This window comes from Asterias amurensis, chromosome 18, assembly GCF_032118995.1.
Source record: "Asterias amurensis chromosome 18, ASM3211899v1".
Taxonomy (NCBI): Eukaryota; Metazoa; Echinodermata; class Asteroidea; order Forcipulatida; family Asteriidae; genus Asterias; species Asterias amurensis.
Genome location: NC_092665.1, coordinates 11,254,149 through 11,269,716, shown reverse-complemented (window position 1 = coordinate 11,269,716; position 15,568 = coordinate 11,254,149). Strand labels below are relative to the sequence as shown.

At 40.5% G+C, this 15,568-nt stretch overlaps 1 protein-coding gene across 1 annotated transcript in view; it reads left to right on the top strand.

The window, feature by feature from the left end:
- LOC139951120 (uncharacterized) overlaps positions 1 to 15,568 on the top strand; it is a 65,513-nt gene that overhangs the window by 8,571 nt on the left and 41,374 nt on the right. Inside the window, exons 2-3 of the mRNA XM_071949962.1 lie at positions 6,146 to 6,389; positions 11,276 to 11,455. Of these exons, the coding sequence (XP_071806063.1) occupies positions 6,177 to 6,389; positions 11,276 to 11,455 (393 nt within the window). The 5' untranslated portion in view covers positions 6,146 to 6,176. The remainder of the gene's footprint in view (positions 1 to 6,145; positions 6,390 to 11,275; positions 11,456 to 15,568) is intronic.

Genomic DNA, 15,568 nt, shown 5'->3' with positions numbered 1-15,568 from the left:
GTAGATTTGGGTGATTCCATTCATGAAGTGACTTTGTTAAATGGATCATAGGATTTAACTGGATATACTGGAATGATTTTCCTGACTGAATATTTTGAAATACGTTTTTGATTTAATTGACAGATTTCAACTTTGCAAGTTGATGATCAATCAGTCAGGTTATTAAGGACATTCAGAAAGTCGGAGCTTAAAGGGTTGTGACTGTTTTAATGTTTTCTCAAAAAGTAAAGCATGCATTTCATGGAATAATATTTCAAGGGAAGTCTTTCACCATTACCCTCTGTAAACCCTGTAAGTTATTTGTAAATCTGTGAACTTTAAATTTTTGTTCTGTTCAGAAAATGTCCAATGGCTTTAAATATCTGTGGTTAGTGTAACATGAGTCACAGTGGAATTACCCATTACAATTTGTACAATGTACATTGTAGATTGCCCATATTGATCTACATGTATGCTGGCTCACTGTGTCTGCAGTGTACACTGCACATATCAGATAAACTTTTAAAAACAAAATTCCCAACCATTATTTTGTTGAACCTTAGGGTTGAACTCTGTTGATCAAACACTTTCAAATGACTAACCCAGTTGGTCTGTTAACTTAATTATTAACGCCCGCTACATGTTAAAAACTAAGGGTTTTTCTTCCCCAGTGTAAACTTTTCATATCAAACCAAAAACAAAGAAAGAAATTTGTTTTAGTCGATTGTTGTTGTTTTACTTCCTTCAAACGAAATGAAACTAAATTGGTGCATGGTTTAAAGGTACATTGTATGATTTCATAATTTACAGACATAACTTCCAAGTTACTTCAAAATAACTTTATTGACTGAAAGACACACGATTCCCAAGTAAGTAACCACTAACATTGTTTCAGGGCCGGACTTCAATTTCCCGTTGGTAGAGTACACCGCAAGTCATTTCATTAACGTCAGTAACTAAATTTCAAAGAAAAATTTCAATTTGTGTCCGTTGAAGCAATGGTCGGCTGACCATCATTTGAAAGCGTAACTTTTTATACAAAAAAAAAGATCTGTCTGACAGTTTGAAATTATCGCCTTTGCTCTTTCTTTTCTCAACAGTCAAAGTTGCACAAATATAAACAGGGCGCACGATGAATAATCAGCAATTGGAATACACAATCTGAGAAACGTTAGTGTCGGTAATGCTTCTCAGATTAAAATTCGGGGGTTAAAATCTGGTGTATTTTTTCATTACCACATTACTGCAAAGGGAAATGATTCTCAAAATAACTGTTTATAAATACTATCAAAAGCTGAGCACTGTACTTCTAACCAATAAGTCTTTATTGGAATTACACTGTACTTTAACGAGTAATTACCAAATGACGTACATACCTTCCCTTTAACTGTGAAATAAAAACAAGAACTGGAGTAGAAATATAGCTCAGGATGGGAAAGTTAAGGATACATGAAGATTATAGTTTATCCACGACAGGCGTGTTTTGACAAGGAAGTTGTTTTCCCCTTATCAAATACGACCAATAAAGAGGAAATTGTTAGAGGATCTAATCAGTTCCAAAGATCCGGTGGTCTTTTTAAAGTATTTATTGAAGGGTTTTGGGACCCAGCTGTGCACGTACAACAGTCACTTGCACTTTAAACTTATTGATATGGACTGAAGTTCCTTAAAGTTTGTTTGTTTTTTGTTTTTCCCCATGTACGAAATTGAAATCTCCCCAAAACAAGTTCAATTTCACTTAAAGGCACTGAACACTATTGTTTTTTGTTTTTCCCCATGTACGAAATTGAAATCTCCCCAAAACAGTCATTCAATTTCGCCTTGGGCCTGCTGGTCTACTCTCGTAACATAAATCTCACTCTCTTGTCCAAGTGATGTCAGTTTTGCTCTTATTGAGAGTAAAAGTAAATCTGTGCCACTATTTCTGAGTGAAATTATAACGAGCTTCATTTTAAATCGAGTTTAAAGTACCGTGCTTTCACACTAAAAAGAGTTGTCCGATGTGTCCGCCATGCAAATAGTGGTACGGGGGACAAAACAAGTGTTTTTTCACTCTTTTTAAAATTTAATTTTAAAGACAGCTGTGTAAATTTCAAGCCCTGAGATGATAAGGGGGCTAGAGTTTTCTGGCAATAGTACTGACCCAATTGAATTGTGGACTCGATTATAAACAGAAACTGATGATAGACTACAGAAGGAATGCATTCACTTATGACTTATGTGACTCTGCATGACCCCTGTGATCCCAACTCAGCTTTGACTATGACCTTTGTCCTATCATCCAAACCGCCCCCCCCCCCACCCCCCATGAGCGAAGTGTTTGGCTGTTTTGGTTGTGGTTTTGAATTTCTATTGCTTTAAAGTGCAGTTGGATCATGGAATATCTGAATACTGGATCATGTACATGTAGTGTTGTTTTTTAAGTCATAGCTTCTTGGTTACTGAAAATAACCTGTGGTTGGCCTGACTTCTTCAGGGAAATTACTGGTTGTGCTTAGAAATTCTTTAAAGGGCAAGGGCACTTACGCATTTTCTCCTTGATAAAGGGCACCCTACAAGGAAAATGTAAGTTTTTACTGGAGTATTTCAAGGGCAACAAGGCATTGACCAGGGGGCACAGAGGCAATTGCCTTCGTAGTTTGTTGCATCTGTGAAATATCAGGCCCGATGTACATGTAGTGTCGCTGTCTACATCCTCTACATGCAAGGTTTTATTTTCTGTTGAGGGTAGGTTTGTTTAGATCCTCACTGAACGCAGGCCTGATACTTCCTTGTCATAAGAGCATGACGATTTTTAGGAATGGTAAGCAAAAATGGGTCTCTAGAAGAGCGAAGATTGGGGCGAGATGGGTTATGAAAAGTAAAGCAATCCTTGATATTATTGGCGTCTGGTCATGGAAGGCTTTAAAAACAAACTAAAGTACTTTGTAGGGCAACTACATGTATATGAGGGAAAGTAAAATGTGCACTGGAACATTTCAAGGGGCACCAAGGCTATGTTGCCTTCATGAAGAATCATGTAGTACAATTAGACAATCAGTCATCTTCTATCAGAACTACATTACTTTGGGGCCGAACATAGAAAGATTGACTACACCGTGATTTGACCCAACAACCTACATGTACGGATCAACGTGCCCGCAATCTACCAATTAATCTATCTAGCCCTTTTTTTTGGGGGGTGGTGGGGGGGGGGGTGCCAGTCAGAAGCCATTCAACTGTTAACTGCTAGCTGTATAGCCAGGGATCACACCAAGTTTAAGATACAACCTGGAAAGCGGCAACAGAGGGATCACCTTTTAGGGGGATGCAACTTTTTTATTTCAGATATCAAATGTAATAAAATATTGGGAACTGTAAGACAGAGGAGCTCTTTATTCGCCGAACCCACAGTGTGCCGCCTAAAACCAAAAGTATGTTAAGGGAAACCATCCTCCACAGGGGAACCAATAATGGATGTGGGAATTAGATTGTTTGGATAGAGTCTTTAAGTGGGAACCGAAGTGCCTTGAGGCGGGTCGGGATACGGTAGGCAGATGGGGGTCAAGTTCACACACGGAGCTATGGGTTCATGGAATGAATTTCTGAGTGGAGGTGTTGTGTTTAGATCATTTATCCTCCGGCTAAATAGATGTTCTTTGCGGTTGTTTGCGTATTTGGGCCAGCTGTCAGTTTCATGTGAGTTACTATTCTGACGAGATGTGATTGTGATGGTAAAGTTGACTTTTTACATGATGTGAGTGTGATGGGGTTGAGTGTGACGGGGAGATGTGAGTGTGACGGGATGTGAGTGTGACAGGGATGTGAGTGTGACAGAGATATGTGATTGTGTGACAAAGATGTGAGTGTGACAGAGATATGAGTGTGACAGAGATGTGTAGAGTGTGACAGGGATGTGAGTGTGACGGGATGTGAGTGTGACGGGATGTGAGTGTGACAGTAATGTGAGTGTGACAGTGATGTGAGTGTGACAGGATGTGAGTGTGACAGGGATGTGAGTGTGACAGGGATGTGAGTGTGACGGCATGTGAATGTTACAGGGATGTGAGTGTGACAGTGATGTGAATGTGACAGGATGTGAGTGTGACAGGGATGTGAGTGTGACGGGATGTGAGTGTGACGGGATGAGAGTGTGACAGTGATGTGAGTGTGACAGTGATGTAAGCGTGACAGGGATGTGAGTGTGACAGGAATGTGAGTGTGACGGCATGTGAGTGTTACAGGGTTGTGTGTGTGACAGGAGAATTGATTGCCCAGTTGTTCAGCCTTCTGTTGATGAATTGTCGCATTATCCAGGCCTGATACTGGCGGTGCCGCCCTCCACTAAAGGAAAACTGCCCTGCCCTTTTCAAGAGCAAAGTATTAGGCCTGGTTGTGATGTGGCGACAAGTCGATGGAGTTTGAAGTTCCTAAACCAACTATTTGGTTGTATTATGTCAACATGAATCACCATGCTGTGCGGATGTCTTTGTTAATACACCAAAAAAAAACCACAAATAGATAGAACTGCAACACTGTTTTCTTTAATACTGGACCTCCTGCACAATGCTACACTTTAGTATTTTACTAACAAGGTGTATGGTCCTTGCAATGTCTGAATGATATAGAAGAAACTTGCCACCCTGCCAGGAGACCTTGCAGACAACAGTCCTCTGCTGGTAGCCTGGTAGTATGAAAAGAGAACAACCCTCAAATTATGTAAACTTAGCGGATCAACCTTGGGTGGCTCTCTTGTGTTTGCTCAAGTGAAAGGTGCGTAAAGAAAACAGGGCTTGGCGGAAAATAGTTTTGGATTAGGAATGGTCAGCTTCACTGGGAGATAATGCAGTGACGAAAAAAGAAAGGTTTTTAGTATTGTGCTTTGTGAATTGAAAGTAATTACCTGTGTTGGTCTGGCCTTTCAGTTTCAATGCCTGGTACTTTGTAGGTCAGTTTTCTTTGGAATATTTTCCAAAAGGAATGAATGTATTTGTAATAGCTAGATACTGTATTCATAAAGAGCCTGTTGGTAAAGTACCAATTAAAAAAGGTCACTTCGTCAAAGGTACCAGACAACATAACCAGGGCACAATTTCATGGCTCTGCTTACCGCCAAATTCTTAGCTTACATGTATGACAACTATTCTTCGCTTGCACGACAAGCGCAAAATTTCTGCGCTAGCTGTGTAAGCAAATAATGCCTAGTATAGTAACGTGGAGTGCACACAAGCTAAAGTTCCCCGCTCACCCGTGAAATACACTTGATGTAAGAATTCCATGCTTACGTAAGTGCCAATTATGTGCTTACGGTAAGCATTTCATTTCAAAAGGTGGTCTTGTGAATACGTCCACGCAGAAAGAGTAATCCCTAACAGAAATACACAATCTTTGAAGCATTTCCGAGGTAACGCTTCTTTCTTTACAGTACATGTACTATGTTCCAATTTTGGGGGATAAAAGGTGATGGTTTTTTCTATAATTACAGGTACTTCGGAGTAGACATGTTTCTCAAAATGCATTATACTATCCTAAGCAGCTGTACTTCTTACCATGTACATGTGTACGTGTACATGGTTTTTATTGACATTCAATTTCAGAGCAAACTTATCCAGTCCCTTTGAAGAAACATCTCAATATCGAAGTTGAAGTCTAGACCTTGCACTACATACATACATGGGTATTAAGTTTTTTTTTTCATGCCCTCGCAAGATATTTAGAGGTCAGGAGTTGTTACAATGTGTACATGGACTGGTTTGTTTTCAGGCTTCATGTTTCAAGTCTGTCGGGTCAAAAACGTGAGGTCAGCAACTTCTATTAAACTTGGTTCTCATTGAGGACGCAATGAGTAATTGTTCTGAAGAAAGTTATTTTCATTTTCATTTCTGTTAAGAAAATTCCACAAATTTGGAAATATCAATTTTGTTTTAAAGGTTGATAATGTACAATGTACAATCATGTCAATGATGAATGATATCAGTTGTCAAAGGTTAAGGCTCTTATCTTAGCCTTTTAGAAAGACTTTGCTAAGATCGGGAACGTAGTGCCCTTAATCACATGTACCTTGGGCCGCGTAGTTGAAAAATGGTAGTCGCCACTCGACTAAGCAATCAAAAGTCCTGACTACGACACACTAGTCGCACTAGTTGCCCAGGCTTATTCTCCATGTTTTTTGTTGTCCACCATGCAGGTTTAAGAGACATGCTGTATGAGTCAGCACAATGCCTTACGAAGGCACCCTCTATGAGTTTCTGAGTGAGGTGGGTCTACAACAGTACCACCACGACTTTGTCAATAAACTTGGGGTGACCGCCATCGACCACTTGGCCTACGTCCAAACGGACGATGTTCTACACGTTGGAATGACTGCCCCGGAGTGGCGTCGATTAAAAGCATCAATGAAGAAAGTCAAGAAGGGGAAATTCAAACCGGGGGTAAGTGCTTATTTTCTTTGGGAGTGTTTTCAAGTGGAGGAAAGAGATGGGGGGTAGAGGGAAACAAACGCAATAAGAAAAGTACAGTGTAGTTGTATTCACAATAATTATAATAATAACAACGTTTTTTAAAGCACTGGTACCCATGAAAGTGCTCAGGGCGAAATTACAACTAACAAATGTAAAATAGGGAAACCTGTTGCTTGTTAAAACAAAAGCATGAAACTGTGTTGCTGGTGATGACAAATATTGTGGCCAATGTATTCTGGTAAACTGGATTTTAAACAAGTCATAAAGACAACCATGTACAAAATGTAGATCTACCCAGGTGTCGGTCAGGGGTTGTTATGATCTAAGCGGGGAAGGGTTAAAATAGTTTCACTCTTGTAACATCCACTTGACTTTCACTTTCCTAGAGATGCAGAGCTATTTCGATCAACACCCGCCCCCCCCCCCCCCCCATGAGAACCAAGTTTAGGTTTCCATTAGCAACCAAGTACCTTTATCATTAGTCAGGGGTTGGTTAGGGTCTGAGACTCTGTTTTTGGATAATTGATGGGTTGTCACTATCTGGAATAATGTTGTTTGTCTGTCAATGGGTTTTATGCTGTGGGTGTCAGACAGTGATGATGTATAACATGTGTATATTTGTATGGGTGTCAAGGCTTTAATCTGGGGAAAATGTGCGCAAGATCGCAAGGCTAAACATGCACAAATTCAACTGTTTTGTACGTACTGTATTATGTACTGAGTGAAAAGTACTGTTCATCAATATCTTTCCCAATTTACATGCAAGGCCGGGAAAAACAAAACATGTTTAAATAGCGTCCCCGCCCACTTCCTTTTTAGAGGCTGCCTTTTTCTTTCCTTCTTTTTCTTTAACAGAATTGAAAAAAAAAATCATTTTAGCGATCTCAGAAATAAAAAAACTAATTTTGAAAAATAGCCCAGTCGGTTGTCTTCATAAATGTGTCAGGCGTCCATTTTGAAAAAAACAAACCCCAAAACCCCCAAAAGGCCCGCCCCGCCTCCTTCCTTTTTCCCCAAAAGGCAGGATGCTAAAAATATTTTTTTTTAGCCTAACTGATCTGGATACATCAGGGTGTTTGTTGGGGCAAAACAAGACTCACTGACCCATAAAGTAGTAAAAGTACAGCTGCGTGCCGTAACAATCTTTTTACCAAGTTTAGTAACAATGGGACAACTTGCACCTGATTTCAGGAATTTCAATAACTTTCATAAACAGGTTTTTTATTACAAAAAAAGTGGCACATCTCTAAACTTGTGCAGCCGCTATTTTGTACAAACTTGTCTTGACTTTACACATGGTAGTATTTCTTACTTGACCAGTATCTTGCCTTCCGTGAAATGAGGTAACGTACAGGGGATACCTTTTTGTAAACAAGGAGAAAATGGTCATTGGCAAAGATTGAAAGGCCTAACAAACAAATGTTTTTGTTTCCTGTATCATGCTTGAACAAAAGAGGGCTGGTACACGGAGGTAAAAAAAGAGATTTATTTTTCTTACATGTACATTTGTTTGAAAGTTTGTATAATACTCAGCGCCTTGAGTACCTTGTTTGGTAGATACGTGCGCTATATAAGACTTTGATATTATTATTATTATTATATTATATTATTATTACAAGTACTCCCATAACCCCGGGCGAGGACAACAAAAAAGATTATTGACAAATAAACGGAAGGGTTCTCACACGACATGGAAGTAACGTGAAAACATTGATACTGTACTACATATTTAAATACAATAGTTACAGATTACAGGAAACAGAGATATTTTCTTGTTTGGCCTACTGTGTAAACAAATTTGCAGCAACATAAGTTTGTGAAAAAAAAAACCCCACACAAACGATCTCACACCTGTTAACAAGCAACTTGTGTAGGTCTCGATTCCTTATTATAACTGAAGACATGACAAGGATATTGGTACCCTTGGGCTAAAACCTTGCCTTCCTTATGGACAAGCCTTGGCGGATCCTTGGGCAGGCCAAGCTTGTAAAGGGAAGGAAGTGATATAAGGCATCTGTTACAAAGTCACTCTGGGCGGGGGTTTGAGATGGGAGGAGGGAGGATCAACAACAGTGCAGGAGTTGTCAATCAATGGGTCAGAAATTGTTTAACAAAGACTAGAAAAAAATAGTTAAAGAGAAATATTTCTACACAATTTTACCATGGAGGAAGGAAACTTACATCAAGTTATCTTATGGGCCTAATATCAAAAAGTTGGTCAGCCATTTCAAGGTGAGGGCTACATTTAACTGGTTTGGGCTGTCGACCCCCAATCAACTGCCACCAGGGGAATGTTGCCACACTGGTAGATAGATAGATAAAATGGTTTATTAAAAAATTGTCCTCGCAGCACAAAGGCTGAATTACAACAATTTTACATAGATATAAAATTTGAAATTAAATAGAAGGCAAATTGGTAATAGAAAAATAAAAAAATATGTGAAATAGTTGAGCCACTCACCTAAATTTACACATTGAAAATTGCACATTGAAATTGAATTACTTTTACTCAAAAATGGTGTGACAGTACAACAAAACAAGAATTGAAAATGTTATATTTAAGAAAAGCAAGCAAAAAAAACCCAATTAAAATCTGAACATCAATTAGATAAAAGCAGGCCACTATTCCTGGGGTTTAAACAGGGATACCCTCTTCACAGTCTGTGTATGCATGGAGTATCATCAGTAGGAGCTTGGCTGGCAGAGCAGAATCGGCTACCTTCCCACCTTTTTTTTTTATAGAAGCAACTATAGTTTAGTGCTTTGTCATAGTCATGTGCACAAGTGTCATGACTGAGATTCAAACCAACACTAATGCTGCTGACAACACCAGAGCTTGGGTCTGGTGAACTAGACCCCTTGGCAACGGCATGCTCGCATTTAAAGTTAAAACATTCGGTTCCTTAAAGGCAGTGGACACTATTGGTAAATGTCAAAGACTAGCCTTCACAGTTGGTGTATGTCAACGTATGAATAAAATAACAAACCTGTGAAAATTTGAGCTCAATCAGTCGTCAAACTTGCGAGATTATAATGAAAGCAAAAACACCCTTGTCACACGAAGTTGTGTGCGTTTAGATGGTTGATTTTGAGACCTCAAGTTCTAAATCTGAGGTCTCAAAATCAAATTCGTGGAAAATTACTTCTTTCTTGAAAACTATGGCACTTCAGTATGGTGGCCCCGAAGGGACATCGCATAACGCAAACGTGTGCGCACACGTATGCAATGTCGTGAAACAAATCGCGAATATATGCGCACACGTATACAATATCGTGAAACAATTAGCGAATATGTGCGCACACGTATGCAATGTCGTGAAACAATTCGCAAATATGTGCGCACACGTATGCAATGTCGTGAAACAAATCGCGAATATGTGCGCACACGTATGCAATCTCGTGAACCAAATCGTGAATATGTGCGCACACGTATGCAATATCGTGAACCAAATCGTGAATATGTGCGCACACGAGTGCGATTTGTTTTGCAATGTCGTGAATTTTATTGCATACCATGTTGCATACCATTAGGATGATGTCATAGTTGTGGATAATTTGTTACCGATCTAGGGAGTACTGTGGCGCTACAGCAGGCTCCCTCTGTAAAGCATGTGTATACCCAGGAACTTGGCACCAGGCCAAGGACGACCACACGCCTCGCTTGCCTCACAACAAAGACTACTGCTGCAATGACTACCGCTTATCTCACTGTTGGAAAGAAACCCCCCAGATCATTAGACATTTTATTCAAAGGTATGCAACATGGTATGCAATAAAATTCACGACATCGCAAATAATATTCGCAGACGTGTGCGCACATATTCGCGAATTGTTTCACGACATTGCATACGTGTGCGCACATATTCGCGAATTGTTTCACGACATTGCATTCGTGTGCGCACATATTTGCGAATTGTTTCACGACATTGCATACGTATGCGCACACGTTTGCGATATGCGATGTCCCTTCAGGGCCACCATACTTCAGAGGGTGCTGTTTCTCACAATGTTTTTTTACCATCAACCTCTCCCCATTGCTCGTCACCAAGTAAGGTTTTATGCTAATAAATATTTTGAGTAATTACCAATAGTGTCCACTGCCTTTAAGGATTAACAAGCTCAGTTCCCTGGGGATTACACAGCCAAGTCTGCAACAAGAACAACACTCTGCCCTCACAGGTGTTGCCCATTTACCCCCCTGGGTGAAGAGAGGCGCTTTTAATTAAGTGACATGACCGGGATTTGAACCCCGCACCCCAGCGCCTTCTCCAGTAGAACTTCAGTCCAGTGCACTAGACCGCCCAACCAATGACCAAGACACAGCTGTGATGAATGGGCTGCACTCAGTTTAAGATTTAGTTGCATCAGGGATAAATAATGTTCTTTTGTTTGAAAATAACTTACACAGCATCAGTTACATGTGAGGCCAAGGGTAGTGTAGTATCTGACTACGAAAGCTACAAGTAGTGTCATTTACGGCAACCTCATTCCCAGTGGTGTATGATCTTGCTGCACCGTTTATGATTTTCTTTTCCTTTCCCGATCATAACCCCTGGATGTGTAGCTTTGAAAGATAAAAACATATTGGATTAGTTCTGTGGTTTTGATCCAATCTGTGTATGGAGACATTACGCAGAGCGCGCTGTCAAAAAATGATGTGAGACGCAAATGATGTTTGTGACAATTGTTTTACTAAAACACTACAGCACCTTAGCAAGTAATTAGTATTTCTACCACCATTATCTTCAAACCATTTCAGTTTAATATCAATCTGTGGACAGGTTGTTTTGTGTCAGACAAAAAGTACCCAAACCCTTTTTAACAAAAATATTTTTCTGTCTCTTGATGAATTTCAGAAGGGTGTCAAGGCGTCCAAGACTAAGCCAACAATCGTGAGGGTACCGTCCCAGCCTGGTACGCCTTCAGGTGGTCACATTATTCCCGCATCAGCAATAAATATCCTGGACAGAGAGCTAGGCAGAGGAGAGTTCGGCAAGGTTATGCAAGGAGTATGGACGGACAAAGACGGCCAAAAGGTAGGATCACTGTTAAAACTTTTACATTGGGCGACTTTTGAGACACTGGGCGGCAGTAGACTTAGCAGGTAAATCCAGTTTTTTTCCCTGTAATGTGCGCATGCTCAGAACTACATAAACAGTGTAAATTGACCTGGTAAGTCTGCTGCCACCTAGCGCTTCAAAGTCTCCCATTACAGGGTTTTCGCTAGGATTTTTTCTGGACCAAAAATTCAGAAGTTTTGAACACCGAATTGCAATAAGGTCTTCGGATTATTAAGGGATTTAGTACACAGCCAGGGATCACATCCAAGTTTGCAACACACACTGGTTTGATGTGATCAGTGGCTACTTGTTCTTTGTTCAGCCAAAAATGTAAAAGTTTACCTCGTCAGTTTCCCTTAATATAAAGTGAAATCCACCCTTTCAGACATGTGGGGGGGGGGGGGTAATATTGTACAGAAATGAATGATCTCCGAAAGGCTAAAGGTGGGCTGGAAGCTTCCCATCTCACATCCAGCGCATGATACTGAGCTGCTTGCTAGGGCAAAGAGCAAGCCAGACAGGGAACTTACAAGGAGGTCACGGAGGCCATGACCCTGTTGCCCTGAGCCTCTTTTAAGGTTTCCCGTCTATGGACTTTAAAAACAATTTCCAATGGAGATGCCCTTTTGTCAAATGAAAATGGCCTGAAGAAAAACTCTACGTACATAACTCTACATGTACATGTACAGTAGTAGTAAACGTGCTAGTATACATGTATGTACATGTACACAGCCATGTATACAACTCTTTGGGGAGAAGTGTTGGTTCTCTCTCCAAGAACCGGTTGGTCTTGACGTTTCGATCAGTATACTCTGCTTGTCGTCAGGAGAACGGCCTTACCGTTTCAAAGAAGAAATTCCAGGGCGGGACCTGAAGTATGGATGGACTTTTAGAAGAGGCAATCTACACCTGGATGATATTATACATCATAAAAGTGGAATGCTGTCCCGGTCGACCATGACCTGCTATAGCCATGACCGTTTATGACAAAAAGCTGTTGTAAACAAGTGCTTTTTTTTGTTGATGTTTTTTTTTTATTATTGGAAACTAGAAAGGACAAACATCCTGTGCATACAAAAATGTAGGCCACATTGTTTTGTTGGAGTTTACAGGCATGAAATTCTTGCTGCTTTATGCTGTTTTTCGATTATTTTGCCCTTGGAAAATCTAAAAATTATGACTAAAGGGACACGTTGCCTTGGATTGAGCGAGTTGGTCTATGAAAAGCGTTTGTTATAAAATTCATGTTTGGAAAGATGTTTTAAAAGTAGAATATAATGATCCACCCCAAAATGCCTCGAAAGTGCATGGTTTTCTTTAAACGTTGTGAACTAACACGCCACGCCATTTTGTGTTAGTTCGAAAATACTAGGAAAAAACACGCAATTTCGAGGCATACATGTATATGTATGTGTGTGGATCGTTATTCTACTTTCAAAACATCTTTCTAACCATACTGTGTATGCATTTCTTAACAAATGCTTTCAAACATTTTTTATAGACCAACTCGCCAGATCCAAGGCAACTGTGTTCCTTTACATGCTTTAAATACATGTAGCCTGAACTGTCTATTACAGTCTGCACCATGTGTACATGTAGGTCAGTCCATTGTAGTTGATAAAATATTTCTACTATTTTTCCGAGGACCAAATATCATGCCTCAATTTAAATGGGCATGAGGTTTCTTTTCTAGCCCTTTGTGCAACAGAACATGGGTTTAAAATAGTATCCCTTTCATGAAAAAAAAAACAGTTTCAATGTTTCCTAGACACTTTATTTTCTGTACACAATTTCATCAAATGAATTAAGTGGAAGCAGTGGTCATCAGTTGGACCATTTTAGCGTTCAGAACAGTTCAAACTGAACGGTGTTCTTTTCATCATCTTGCCACCTTGGTCATGTTCTCTGTATCCAACAGCAGTCATGAGTTTACTGGCCCGACACTAAAACTACTGGCCTCGGGCCACAAACTACTGGCCTCGGGCCACAAACTACTGGCCTCGGGCCACAAACTACTGGCCTCGAGCCTGCGGTCTAGTGTATAGACGATGTGACCCATGTTTACATTCAAACCGCCCTCTGTTGGAAATACACTGTATACGTCACGTTTCGCTGGGCAAAAAGACATGTAGTCATGGTAAGATTGCATACACTTTCTAGCTGGCTGCCAAAACACAAAGGTTTTGCCCGGCGGTATGCGCGCGAATCATGTTATGGTTTTCGTGTGACGTCAGAGGTCACATCGTCTATAATTCAAGCCCTGAATGATGTGATGTTCTTGCCCTTCCCTTCCACACCCATCCATCCATTCTATCCATGCTATCTCAGTGCTTACCAATACACAAGTGTTAAGAATTGATCAGACGTGCCATAATCGGATAAATTCCGCCGCATCTTATCAACCATGACGTCGTTAAGAGCTTAAAAATTTCCCTTCCCCTCAGGCTCATTGTTGTGTATGAAAAAAAAGAAAAGATATATCAATATACGATCACCTTCCAGGCACCGTGCTCTAAAAATGTCATGCGAGGGGGAACGCTAGTTGTTCAGAGGGTCGCTCACTGAAAGGCTGTTTGCCAGCGGCGCTGGAAAACATCCACTGTGAATGATTGTGTACCAGGTACAAATGTATTTATTATTTCTGGGGATACAATGGCAGTACAGAGGGAAAATGCCAGCCTGGCGATTGTCCTGGAGTGAAGCCCTGTGTACCAAAAATTGCCCTGATTTTTTATGTGGTTATTAAAATAGAGTTGAATGTGTTTGGGATTTTAATGTTGAGGGGCCCCCGCAGGGCTTAGAACTTAATTTGGGCGTTCCCTTGGGCAGATTTTGGTTCATCTGGGTCTTTGTGTAAGCATTACAGTTACTTCATGTTAAACTGCCTTCGGTTTTTGTATAGAACCCATGCCTCATTCCTACAAAATCCTGCACCATACCTTGACGCCCGAACTGTTGGATTGTGCATAGAGCAAGGAAGACTGTGGTTGTGTGGACTGGGTGGTGGCTCTCAGTCCTTCGACCTACATGGTCCAACCATGGAGGAAAAACAGAAGCAAACAGAGCAAACAGGCAGTCGGATTTTGAAGGGGAGGAGCTGGTATTGACACTACAGCTTATCAGTTTGTGCACCTTCGCTGTACCAGGGCCCAATTTCATAGAGCTGCTAAGCACAAAAATTTAAATTTGCTTAGCATGAAATTTTTTGGCTATATAAAAACAGGATTACACTGTACCAACCAAATTTCCACATGATTTTCAGGATAAGCAAACAACAGCTGAATACATATAACAAGCAACATGCAACAATAGGAAATCCTGTTTTTACCAAGAAAGACATTTCATGCCAAGCAAATTTTTGTGCTAAGCAGCTCTATGAAATTGGGCCTAGGGCAACAGACTAGAGGTCATAGCATCCATGGCCTCCATGTACCAATGTACATTGTAGGTCCAGGGGTCGATTTCACAAAGAGTTAGGACTAGTCCTAACTTAGGACTAGTCCTAGCTTAGGACTAGTCCTAGGAGATATACAAATTGCATGGATAGTCCTAAGTTAGGACGAGTAACTGGTCCTAACTCGAGATAAGACTAGTCCTAACTCTTTGTGAAATCCACCCCAGGCCTTGTGTACTTTATGTATTATCATTTACCCCCTGTTATTTGCTTTTGAAATTCTTGTCTGGATCTGTGTATTTGCTAATAACAGAGTTTGTTTGCTAAGCTGGATGCTAACTCTGCTCTATGCTCTGACCTCTCCTGACCTCTGAACGTGTAGAAATTTAATGTCATTCTTAGGAGAGAGTTTGTCAGAAAAGTGATGCATGTTGTGTGTGACTTTCTCAACTTAGGCTGGATTTTCTGCTCGAGTTAACGATCAATCCAGGCCAAACATAGGTACGTGTATGCCTTTATTTATGTCTTTAAAAAACAGTGCGCAGGCTCAAAAACAGCGGCTTGATCAATTTTGTTTGGACACAATTTTGGAGGGGCTTTGAACCGTATAGAGCCAGGCCCCAAATTCATAAAAATGTTCAAAGGCAGAATTTGGGAGTATGTTATACTGTGTATGTGAAGTGCTCACACACATT